The 13,578-nt window shown below is 40.5% G+C and overlaps 1 protein-coding gene across 1 annotated transcript in view; it reads left to right on the forward strand.

The window, feature by feature from the left end:
- ANXA7 (annexin A7) overlaps positions 1-13,578 on the forward strand; it is a 55,362-nt gene that overhangs the window by 26,904 nt on the left and 14,880 nt on the right. Inside the window, exons 5-7 of the mRNA XM_084635207.1 lie at positions 309-352; positions 7,440-7,542; positions 7,848-7,942. Coding sequence (XP_084491333.1) covers positions 309-352; positions 7,440-7,542; positions 7,848-7,942 — 242 coding nt within the window. The remainder of the gene's footprint in view (positions 1-308; positions 353-7,439; positions 7,543-7,847; positions 7,943-13,578) is intronic.

The following is a 13,578-nucleotide window of genomic DNA, read 5'->3' on the forward strand; positions in this document are numbered from 1 at the left end:
GGCCCAAACTGTCAGAGAAAACTGACTCAGAGGTAGTCTCAGCACATCAGGTGACAGTCCCAAGGGGGTCTCTGTGACCGAACCCTTCTCAATTGGCTATTGCTAGTCATTCTCGTGGGTTCCACAAGAGCTGCAGTTTGCTGAGTATCATAGGCAACTTCATATGTGAAAACAGAGATTATGTATGCAAAGTTGATAGATGTGTAAAGTGATGCGTTATGCAATAAGATGATACATTATACTATATTAACTCTGTATTAAGAAATAATCTTTTTTTCTTTTTCTTTGTTTTAAAATTTTCCTTTAAGTGGGATACCCTGGTGGACAAGTACCTTCCCCAATGCCTAGTCAGGTATGTATTGTACTACTTTCATAATAAAACTGAGCAGTACATTACAGTTTTCATGGGGAAAATGACAGTTGTGTTTTGGGGATAGTAATGTAAAATACTGCCTCTTTACAATAGTTCTGGGTGGATGGGTGGTGGGCAGAGAAGGGGAGATGTTGGCAGTAATTCTGCAGACAATGTTATAGTCTGTTTGGTAATAGCCCTTTATGTGTTATGCACAACATGATATCAGAAGAACAGCTATGGGAGGATACAGTCCTGTATAGTCAAAGGCATTGAGTGGATAGGAACCATGTAAAGCAGATTCTCTTTGCAATCCTGAGTATTACTATGTTACCAAATACTGCAATATGTGTCTAATTCTATTTTTGAATAGCACATGCTTGACCTTCCCTTTGACTTGGGTATAAAGGTCCAATCTTGGTCAGTGTTGCCACTGACTTCACTGCAATGAGCATTTGAATGAAAGTTTTCAAAATGAATGGCTTCTTTTCATTTCCAGTTATAGACTGTGTCAAAATCAGTTATCACATCAGTTACTTGTAATCAGTTTAACTAATACACCTTTTGGGGAAAGTTTGGCTGGTATGAGAGGTATACATTTGTTATACTATGTCAAACAGTCTTGGAAAAAGGCTAACTTCCCTTCAATGGAAAAACACTTCTTTGTTCATGGTTTTATCATTTTGCACTGCCAATAATACAATATAGCACAGCTGGGCAACTGAAATAATGTATAGTGTTACTATTATACACAATGCAGTGAAGGAAAAAACCTTGTTCAAAAGACAGTCTGAGATAGAGTCCTACAGCATCCACTGCCATAATACCAGGGGCGGGTAAAATGTATTTTGTTGCAGGCAGGATTGGGTGGGCAAAAAAACCCGATTGTGGTAATTTGTGGGAAAACAAAATGCAAGTTTAGCTACATCTGCTGTTTAAGTTGACCTTATTGTCGATCACTTAGTTTGAGCCTCTTCTTAAAATTTATTTCTATCAAAAACCAAGTGCTGTGAGCAGTTTTTCCATTAAGTAATAATCCTGACATATAAATAATTGGAATGGTATGTTTCAAAGTTCTAAAAACGGTACTTAAGCAGTTTAAAAAAATTTCAGTGTTTATTTTAACTTACTTTTTATAGTAATTTAAAAAAATCTACACCTTTTAAGGTAAAACTGTGGTGCAATTTGCTTTGATGTTCTGTATGATAAGCACAACAGTAGTTTGTCATAAATAGAATTTCAGCAATGTAAAGCAAGCTTTTCTTTTTAAAAAAATAAAGGTTTTAATACTTAAATTTACGTGAGGGGTAGAAAGAGATTTGATGCCTATTATAACAGGAGTTAAACAAATCTTTCTTAAACCATGTAAAAAAATACTCTCTCGATATAGATAGATAGATAGTATATTAACCGACCATATGTTTGTTTTAGTAGCATGGGGGAATTGGTCTCTCTTGCAGGATTTGTGGGTGGGAGCAGGATAAAAATGCAAGAAACAATGCGGGAGTGGGTGTGAGTGGATATTGTGGGATGGGACGGGAGTGGGATTAAAAATAATAGTCCCATGCAGGGCTCTAGTCTGGGAATTCAGATAAAATTTCACAGTCTTTTTATCATCCCAGCAATTTGGGTGCAACTTGAAAAGATGAGCATGAAGGGTAGTATTCATCTCCTAAACCTTGTTGTCTTTTAGCGCACAAGTCTGAAATAGGCACCCAAATGAACTCCAAGCCAGATTTTGACAGTAGCTGGCTTTTTGCAGTGGTACTTTTTGTCATTGATTAGTGAGCAAGCCATATCTGCCATCCCGGAGAGATGCCTGACCTTGAAACCAGAAGTGGCTTTTTGCCTTTAGCAAGTGACCACAATCAAACCCATGCTTTAACGCAATTTTAAAAACCTCTTTTCTAGTTCTTCTTATGCATTTGTACCAAGACCAAAGGTGTGCATGGTGTCTCGCAGAACAGATTGTTAGATAAAGTACCCGCCTCGAAGAATTTACAAACATGACACAACAAATGAGAATGAGGATAATGGGGCAGCATGGTTGGACATGGTTACATACATAAGATTATTCAGACAACTGGGCTCTTAGGTTATATGGTAATATTTAAAACAGAAAAACAAAGCATTGGCAATTTAATGACCAGATTTATAATCTGATTGTAAATTCTGCACTATGCTAATATTTAATGAAGCTCTGAACAATAAGATTATAAACGTTCATAGATTTAAGGCCAGAAGAAGAAACCCTTATGGACATCTAGTTTGACGTGTGTAACACTGGGTACAGAATGTCATCCATTAATTCCTGCACCAAGCCAATAGCTTGTGGTAGAGCTAGAACATAATTAGGAAGACGTCCAATATAGATTTAAAGATTTCAAGTTATGGAATGCCACTACATCCCTTGGTAAGTTGTTCCAGTGATTAAGTACCTTCATTTAGAAATTTGCACTTTTGTCTCTCTTTAATTTATCTAGTTTCAGTTTCCCGTCATTGGTTCTTGTTATGCCTTTACTAGAGTAGAGTCCTCTTCTCCCCATATAGGTACTTATAGACGGTGATTGAGTCACCTCATAACTTTCTCTTTGAGAAGCTAAATAGCTGGAGCTTTTATTTTTATTGTAAGGCACATTATCCAGACCTCTAATTCTTGTCGCTCTTTTCTGAATCCTTTCCAGGTTTTCAACAGCCTTTGAAAATAAATCAAACAAAAGTATAGGAGTTACATCATAATGAATTTTTAACTGTATGTGAGGCTTTCACTGAGAATCTAGAGTAAACTATCAAATCATACTGACAAGAACAGAATTATTTGGAAAACAACATTTTTTAAAAATCTGATTAATTGAACTTGTGTGCATGAAAAAAAACCACCATAAGACTGGTAGCTGCCTTTTGACACAATAAGTATTTATTCCCAAGTCTGCACATTTTTGTACTGAAACATCTAGATCCTCATTTTGTTAATAGGTAGAGTCAGGGTTCCCTCCCCACTCTGAACTCTAGGGTACCGATGTGGGGACCTGCATGAAAGACCCCCTAAGCTTATTTCTACCAGCTTAGGTTAAAAACTTCCCCAAGGCACAAATTCTTCCTTGTCCTTGGATGGTATCACTGCCACCACCAAGTGAGTTAGACAAAGATTTAGGAAAAGGACCACTTGCAGTTCCTGTTTCCCCAAAATATCCCCCCAACCCCTTCACCCCCTTTCCTGGGGAGGCTTGAGAGTAATCATGGTGAGCACAGACCAGACCCTTGGGTTTTTAGGACACTAAAAACCCAATCAGATTCTTAAAAACAAAACTTTATTATAAAGAAAAAATTAAAAGAAGCACCTTTGTAAAATCAGGATGGAAGGTAACTTTACAGGGTAATAAGATTTAAAATACAGAGGATTCCCCTCTAGGCAAAACTTTAAAGTTACAAAAAACAGGAATAAACCTCCCTCTTAGCACAGAGAAAATTCTCAAGCTAAAATAGAAGATAACCTAACGCATTTCCTTGTGATTACTTACAGTTTGTAATCCTAGATGCTTATTTCAGATATGGCTTTAGGAGATGTGTTTTTCCTGCCCTGGTCCATCCCTGTCCCGGAGAGAACACAAAGAGAGCACAAACAAAAACCTTCCCCCACAGATCTGAAAGTTTCTTCTTCCCTTATTGGTCCTTTTGGTCAGGTACCAACCACGTTATTTGAGCTTCTTAACCCTTTACAGGTAAAGGAGGGATTTTATGCTCTCCTTAGATGTATGTTAATCACAGGTAGATTGGAGCATAATGCAAAGTAAATGATGTAAGCAGCATGGTGTCTCAAAACATACTTTCTAGCAGCATGAGAATAATACATAAAATATTTCTTCATTAATCTGTGCACCAAGGGAGTATGGAAAATAACATGGAACACACTAATTGAAAATACACCCACACTAGAATAGGGAGGACAGTGGAATATAGTTATGCCACGAAAGGTATTGCTTCACAATCGTTTCCCTTTGATTTTTCACTTACCATATAACTCTTACTTTCAGTTTGGAAACTTTTTAAAGATGCTGCAAAATGATGGTTTACTTTGGATACACCCACACTTCAATATTAGACTCAACCAGATGTGTAGATCATTTTTATATATGTGTTTATAGTTTGCGGGTTATAGGCTCTCTGACTTTATTTTTAAGGCCACAGATGTTTGTTTAGATGACATGTTCCTTACACATGCAAACTGGCAACATACTATTCTAACTGCAGATTTTCCAGTACACTGTTTATATAGTTCTATTGAAAGCTCTGCCCAGCAGTTTGTCAACCATTCTATTTTCAGGAATAAAATGTCACTGTAGACTGAAACTTGGAAGAAGGAACAAAACAAACAGGCTCAAGAAGGTTTTTTTGTTATTGAGTTAACAATAAAATCAGTTTTTAAGAAACGGTTATTGAGCAATGAAACCTTAATGTGGATCTAATCACTGCTGGTATTTTGGGAGAAAGAAAGATTAAGGCCAGAAGTACATCAAAGCAAGCACAGAGAATGCAATTCTTGATTCCTCTGTAAAGAGATTATCTTGCATCAAGTCTGGGATAGGGGTGGGACAATTACTGCCCCCAAGCCAGAGGCTAGCTGCAGGGCTGTAGCACTGCTGTCTTGGGGCCAATATTCAGGCCTATGGCCTGGAGGAAGGATCACTGCACCCTGTGCAGGGGTTCCTAGTCACTGGATCCATGTAAGTATAGATCCAGTGGACACTATCCATATCACCAAAATCAGAGCAGGTGTGGAGTGTTCTCTCTTGGCAGGCATAGGATATGGAGACGCCATCTCTCTTCCCCTCTCCACTATGCAGTCATGTCACATGTGTGTTTTTCCACACTCAAACGCCCATTTAGGGGTATTGTGGGGGCAAAGAGGGCCTTTGCCAGCAAGTGAAGTTCACCCATTTTGTTTTAGCTGCTTTACTACATAAGTTTCTAAGGATGCTCAGTTGACTACTGTATACATTAAAAACTGCTTGCTTATTTAAGAGATCTGTGTATGGTAGTTGTGCAGTAGAGACAGTAACAACTAAGCTGGTCTCCTTTGGATTGTTTTTATTACAAGTGCCATATAAGCACATTGCTTAGCAAATCCCACAAACAGATACTGTTTTATAGTAGGGCACTCTTCCATGTAACCAAAACAAATGCCCATGTATATTTTTAGGTAGTGTGCATGCAGGGCTATATATGCTGAGGTTATTCCTTTATAACAGCTAAGGTACATTGGCAGTAATGCCATAGAAGCCCTTGCAGTTTCCTTAGTACTGCATGCAAAATGTAAAGAGCAAATCAATCCTATAGGTGGGCTTGGGTTCTTTACTAGCATGGATCACTAGGTGTCTTAGATTGTTACCCAGCACCATTTACCACAATTAGCCTCTCTTTCAAAGAATACAAAGTTAGTGTATTTTATAGTCAGTATTTTTGAAAGGAGTTGGACATTTTGTCAGAAAGCTTCACACTTTTACATTAAATTGTAATCCAGCACTTTTTCTTCTGTACTGAATTATATATATAACTTTAGGATAAAATTAGCCTATGATGTAGTCTTGCCTACTCTCCATGACTTAGATCAGGCTCTGCCCATTTTCATTCAGGGAATTATGAGAAGTAGTTTATATGTGAGATTTTCCACCTGTGATCTAAGGGGATGAGAAAACATTTACATTTTTTCTCTTGCTAGTAGTCTGCAAGAAGCCATGATCTTCCTTTGAGGGGGGCAAATACCTGTGCATTCCCCACCCGTATGAGCATAGTGGTGCAAAGATGCAGTGGAATTGGTGCAATCATTTGTCACGTGTGGGGACTGCACAGCATGGAGCACAGCTCTGTTTGGACTACCAGTGTGCTTTGGGACAGATTAGTGTGGGCCAGGGAAGGACTGGAACAGGGTAGTGGATCCACCATTTTGTGGATTGAATGGTGGTTAATGTGGCCAGAGAAGGGAATCAGTAGCTGCAGCAGACACACCAGGCCTCGTCTGGAGTACTGTGTCCAGTTTTGGGCCCCACACTACAAGAAGGATGTGGATAAATTGGAGAGAGTCCAGCGAAGGGCAAGAAAAATGATTAGGGGTCTGGAACACATGACTTATGAGAAGAGGCTGAGGGAACTGGGATTGTTTAGTCTGCAGAAGAGAAGAATGAGGGGGGATTTGATAGCTGCTTTCAACTACCTGAGAGGTGGTTCCAGAGAGGATGGTTCTAGACTATTCTCAGTGGTAGAAGAGGACAGGACAAGGAGTAATGGTCTCAAGTTGCAGTGGGGGAGGTTTAGGTTGGATATTAGGAAAAACTTTTTCACTAGGAGGGTGGTGAAACACTGGAATGCGTTACCTAGGGAGGTGGTAGAATCTCCTTCCTTAGAGGTTTTTAAGGTCAGGCTTGACAAAGCCCTGGCTGGGATGATTTAATTGGGGATTGGTCCTGCTTTGAGCAGGGGGTTGGACTAGATGACCTCCTGAGGTCCCTTCCAACCCTGATATTCTATGATTCAGTGTGCTCTGAGAGGAGGATTCCTTTCTATTAAGCCCCTGCAGAATCCCCAGTGCACAGGTCAGCTACTTAGGCTGAAAGGATCTGCCCTCTAGTAGCTTGCTTTTGGAAAAGCTGTCTATGCAAAAAGGAGAGTCACAGTCGTCTTTAACCCACACAGCAGCTTTCTTCAGTATTCTGCATGTGGTCTGTTTGGAAAGCCCACTGATTTCAGTGAAAGTTCTACATCCAGAATACTCCCTAGAGATCAGCAACATGTATTGGAAAGAACAGTTCTGTCCTAAATGGTCACTGAGTTTGCATCCAGAATACATCCTCAGCAATGCAACTGTGCAAAACAGTGTTAATGTGGCACTAGTGGATCAAGACTGTTAATTGTGATAAAATGCCTTCCTAACTGTTAAGAGGTTGTTCCTCTCCCCAGGAGTGTGTGGTAAAACTTAGACAAGTTCCTTGCGTGTCTCTCTGAAATATTAACTGTAAAGTTTAACACTACATTCAGTTAGTACTTTGCATTATGTAAATTGGCTGGTAATGCATAACTCGTTCACTCTTAGCCTGCAGCAATGACTCAAAGTACTCAGGGCACAATTCAAGCTGCGCCCAACTTCGATGCTGGGAGGGATGCAGAAATACTGCGCAAGGCTATGAAGGGATTTGGTAAGAGAAGATCTGTATTTAGTGATTACTTCAGAGTTTGTTTATTAGCCAAAAAGTTAAAGGCATTTTTCTTTTCTTCTAATTGTATAGATCTTGGGTAAAAAAATTTCAGACTCCTAATTCTCAGTCGGTGCTTTTGAAAACTGTACCCTTTAAGCATATATATTGGCCAACATTTTTAATTTTTATATATATGTGTATAAAAATTTGCACTGTATTTGTCAAAACTCTAAAAATTGTAAAAATGAACAGTTTTGGAGGGTTATGTTTAATTTCTTGTAAGAAATTGCCTTTTTATTTCCTAGGAACGGATGAGCAGGCTATCATTAATGTTGTGTCCAATCGCTCCAACGATCAAAGGCAAAAAATCAAGGCAGCTTTCAAGACGATGTATGGCAAGGTATGTTCTTTGGTTACTCTTCTAACCAATAAACAAATCGGCAGTGACACAGCAAACCTGGCGGTCTGTAATGGTATTTTAGTCCCAGGTAGAGTGCACCCAATTTTTGTTTTTAAAATTTCTGTGTACGCTTAGCTACATTCCTTGTCCTACCAGTAGCTCCGGGAACGTCAGTGCAGCCCTGACAATTGGTGGGATTTCTTCAAGCACTGTCTTTCCATGAGCAAGCAATAAGTTTCCTTTATTTGTATGTATTATTTGAAGGGCAGAACATAATGAAATTCAAACTATACCTATGTGGAAGACATCAGAAATACTTTAGCAGGTAATATTAACGTATGGAATGTGATCTTGATTAATTGGAAAGACACTCTGAAACTAATGGAACAAAATTCAGCAAGAATCAGTGTAAAGTGTTCCATGAAAGACAAACTATTTACATGCAGTTAGAGAGACTGGAGTCTAAACCCTAAAGTCCTTACTCAGGCAAAACTGCTACTTAAGTACAAACTTCAAGAATTGACCGTGGAGGATAGCCTACTATAGGTGGTGGTAACATGGAGCAGGATCTGAGTTATACAGGGTAATTTATGGTATAAGCAAACTCTGTAAAACTGTTACACTCAAACCAGTGTTAGATTATGATTGTTTCAACTTTAATATGAGTAAACCAAGTGAAGTAATTCAACTTCACTTGGTTTACTCATAATTAGAGTTAAAACAAACATAGTCTAACACTCTAAGCACCACTGAGTAAGCCTCATTGGACAACTATGGTTAGATTTAGATAACATATTTTAAAAGAAAATTTGAGCTCTGAGGACAGGAAATAAAATAATAAAACATTTAGTTTGTGACTAACCTTTGCACTGGGTCCTGATTATAAGACCAGTCTGATACTATTGTCGTAGTGTACCTTGTCACTGAACAAGTGGTAAATATGCATTATATATAGTAAACTCTGCTCTCTCCATTTTGCACACTCCTGGCAGCTAATTTGTTTGTCATGACCCATCATCTTTGAGTTCCAGGAAACAGGCTGCAAAGTTTTCATATCTGCTTTGGTGGAGTTGGCCTTTTCTGGTGATCAAAAAAGTTTAGACATTTCTTGCCACTTCCTCTGATTTTTGCCCCCCAAAAAGGGAGTGTAGGGCTTTAAATGAGGAATTTTTCAGGAGTCTGCTGAGAACTCACTTAGCTACTGTGCTGCATCACATGACATTTAACTCCATAATATTATTTTAGTGATAGTGTCTCGGGGAAGATGAGAACAAAAGCTTTGGGGGATGGCGGGGAAAAAGAAACCACCCTGGAAATCTTGAAAAGAGTTTAGATCCTAAAAATGGGCAAGCATTGTAACTGCTAAAATATTACCTTTCTCTCAGGAAAATGTAGCCAGAAATATTATTGATTGAAATATGTGTAATTTACAAATAGGGAAAGAATATCCATATTATATCTGTAAAAATGTTCCTTTTAAATTACTTCTGTGCTCTGGCAGTGCCTAGAAACCACAACCAAGACTGAAACCCTGTTGTGCCTAGGTGCTGTGAGTGAGAAACCAAGTGAGAAACTTGCCCCCCAGAGTTGAGACTCTAAAAAAAGTGGGGGAGAAGCTAGCAGTATGGAGAGGACTTTGAAAAGATTAGCTCTCCTGGTGCACGTTGCTGTGCCACTCTGAGAGAAAGGAAGGAGATCTGTCTTCATTTTTGTTACTTGCCCTCAAGTGTGGTGTTGGGGAGTTCCTTAGGTATGGGTTTGTCACATGACTGCTAGGTATCATGCTTTGTCAGCAACAGCATCCCTGTTGATCACAATTTGGAGGCAGGTGTTGCAGCAGAGTAGTCTGAAACAGCTAGGCCTTCGTGCATAGAAAACTTTAAAAGACAACATGCCCAGGAAAAGAAAATTGGGTCAGTGCCCCTTTTTTGTCCTTCGATAGATAAAGAAGGCCCAAATTTGTTTTTCCTTAAAATCAAATACGTTTTCTACATGTCTTATGGTTGAGATTAAGATTTTATCTACTCTGTTTTTCCTAAAAAAAACTCTAGGGGCAGTTGGAGAATTAGAATAATTATGACTCATAGCTATCAATGCATGAAACCTAATTAATTCAGCTAGGAGTCCGGTGGCACCTTAAAGACTAACAGATTTATTTGGGCATAAGCTTTCATAAGCTAAAAATCCCACTTCTTCAGATGCAACTGTTAGTCTTTAAGGTGCCACCTGACTCCTCGTTGTTTTTGTGCATACAGACAAACACGGCTACCCCCTCTGATACTAATTAATTCAGGACAGGAAAGTAGTTGTATTCACAAAAAGAAAAGGAGTACTTGTGGCACCTTAGAGACTAACCAATTTATGTGAGCATAAGCATAAGTTGTATTCAGTGTGTTTAAAACTTTGTGCTCTATTAGAAATAGAAGAAAGTATCTTTGTTAAAGATAAAGCACCCTTCAGTTAAGGATTTCATAGAATTATAGAATATCAGGGTTGGAAGGGACCTCAGGAGGTCATCTAGTCCAACCCCCTGCTCAAAGCAGGACCAATCCCCAGTTTTTGCCCCAGATCCCTAAATGGCTCCCTCAAGGATTGAACTCACAACCCTGGGTTTAGCAGGCCAATGCTCAAACAACTGAGCTAGCTCTTATAACCCTCCCTGGAGATACAGTTAGAATCAGGGAAGGTCAGACATGACATTTCTAAAGATAAGGCAATCAAGGAGTCAAAACAAAAATGATGTTCAGATACAGGACTTCAAGATTTCTTTATACACCAAAAAGAAGCCCAAAAGTGTGCAAACCAATTCCCCATCTACTTCTACGCCCCATTTGTAGGTCTCATAGTTAAAGATTAGCACCAAGACCTTGAAACAGTTCTGATAGTGGGCTAAGATAGAGTATCAGTGCAATGTGCTTGTCTGTCTCTATTAATTAGTGGGATGGACTATGCAATCTTCAACACAGCCTTCACCTTCAGATACAAGGAGACAGCACTGGTTCAGCAGTGACAGGAATCATAGAATCATAGAATATCAGGGTTGGAAGGGACCCCAGAAGGTCATCTAGTCCAACCCCCTGCTCAAAGCAGGACCAATTCCCAGTTAAATAATCCCAGCCAGGGCTTTGTCAAGCCTGACCTTAAAAACCTCTAAGGAAGGAGATTCTACCACCTCCCTAGGTAATGCATTCCAGTGTTTCACCACCCTCTTAGTGAAAAAGTTTTTCCTAATATCCAATCTAAACCTCCCCCACTGCAACTTGAGACCATTACTCCTCGTTCTGTCATCTGCTACCATTGAGAACAGTCTAGAGCCATCCTCTTTGGAACCCCCTTTCAGGTAGTTGAAAGCAGCTATCAAATCCCCCCTCATTCTTCTCTTCTGCAGGCTAAACAATCCTAGCTCCCTCAGCCTCTCCTCATAACTCATGTGTTCCAGTCCCCTAATCATTTTTGTTGCCCTTCGCTGGACTCTCTCCAATTTATCCACATCCTTCTTGAAGTGTGGGGCCCAAAACTGGACACAGTACTCCAGATGAGGCCTCACCAATGTCGAATAGAGGGGAACGATCACGTCCCTCGATCTGCTCGCTATGCCCCTACTTATACATCCCAAAATGCCATTGGCCTTCTTGGCAACAAGGGCACACTGCTGACTCATATCCAGCTTCTCGTCCACTGTCACCCCTAGGTCCTTTTCCGCAGAACTGCTGCCTAGCCATTCGGTCCCTAGTCTGTAGCTGTGCATTGGGTTCTTCCGTCCTAAGTGCAGGACCCTGCACTTATCCTTATTGAACCTCATCAGATTCCTTTTGGCCCAATCTTCCAATTGGTCTAGGTCCTTCTGTATCCTATCCCTCCCCTCCAGCGTATCTACCACTCCTCCCAGTTTAGTATCATCCGCAAATTTGCTGAGAGTGCAATCCACACCATCCTCCAGATCATTTATGAAGATATTGAATAAAACCGGCCCCAGGACTGACCCTTGGGGCACTCCACTTGATACCGGCTGCCAACTAGACATGGAGCCATTGATCACTACCCGTTGAGCCCGACAATCTAGCCAGCTTTCTACCCACCTTCTAGTGCATTCATCCAGCCCATACTTCCTTAACTTGCTGACAAGAATACTATGGGAGACCGTGTCAAAAGTTTTGCTAAAGTCAAGAAACAATACATCCACTGCTTTCCCTTCATCCACAGAACCAGTAATCTCATCATAAAAGGCGATTAGATTAGTCAGGCATGACCTTCCCTTGGTAAATCCATGCTGGCTGTTCCTGATCACTTTCCTCTCATGCAAGTGCTTCAGGATTGATTCTTTGAGGACCTGCTCCATGATTTTTCCAGGGACTGAGGTGAGGCTGACTGGCCTGTAGTTCCCAGGATCTTCCTTCTTCCCTTTTTTAAAGATTGGCACTACATTAGCCTTTTTCCAGTCATCCGGGACTTCCCCGGTTCGACACGAGTTTTCAAAGATAATGGCCAGTGGCTCTGCAATCACAGCCGCCAATTCCTTCAGCACTCTCGGATGCAACTCGTCCGGCCCCATGGACTTGTGCACGTCCAGCTTTTCTAAATAGTCCCTAACCGCCTCTATCTCCACAGAGGGCTGGCCATCTCTTCCGCATTTTGTGATGCCCAGCGCAGCAGTCTGAGAGCTGACCTTGTTAGTGAAAACAGAGGCAAAAAAAGCATTGAGTACATTAGCTTTTTCCACATCCTCTGTCACTAGGTTGCCTCCCTCATTCAGTAAGGGGCCCACACATTCCTTGGCTTTCTTCTTGTTGCCAACATACCTGAAGAAACCCTTCTTGTTACTCTTGACATCTCTGGCTAGCTGCAGCTCCAGGTGCGATTTGGCCCTCCTGATAACATTCCTACATGCCCGAGCAATATTTTTATACTCTTCCCTGGTCATATGTCCAACCTTCCACTTCTTGTAAGTCTGTAAGAATTCTACAGACTGACCTACCTGACAGTCTGTAGAATAGCTTATTGTCTGTCTTCTCTAAATGGAAAATCAGCACTCGTTCAGATATATACGGAAGGAAGATAGATGACCGTGCATATTTCAATAACTTACCAGTCATTAAGTGAATTGCTGAGGATGGGTGCTGTAGATGGAACCTGAATAGCTACAGAAAGCAGCTTTTTTGTTGTTATTGAAATACCAGAAGAAAGGTGAATGTTTTAATGTGTATCAAGGATGTTTCACTCATTTGCCAGGAAGCTAACATGCTCTTGAACTTCCCTTTTGCTATAGTAGTTAACCCATTCGTCCTGCCACACCAGAAAACTAGAATGACCATGGTGCTTTCCAGCTGGGAGAGAGCAGTTAGTATATTTTATTAATGTTCCTTCGCTACAATACTGTGTCCCAAAGGGTAAAAACCATGTAGTGGTTGAAATCTAAAATTAGGAGACCTAAGCCGTGAGGTAAGTGGGGCAGTGGGATACTGGGAGAAAACACAAGGAGGAGGGTGCACCAGGGGAGGCCTCCTGATTCATACTGAGTAAGTAGGGCAATCGGCTTGTTATCTTAGGTGCTTGTACACGAACGCAAGAAGCCTGGGAAACAAACAGGAAGAATTGGAAGTCCTTGGACAGTCAAGGAACTATGATGTGATTGGAAT

Source organism: Lepidochelys olivacea (genome assembly GCF_965140295.1).
Source record: "Lepidochelys olivacea isolate rLepOli2 genome assembly, chromosome: 7".
NCBI lineage: Eukaryota > Metazoa > Chordata > Testudines > Cheloniidae > Lepidochelys > Lepidochelys olivacea.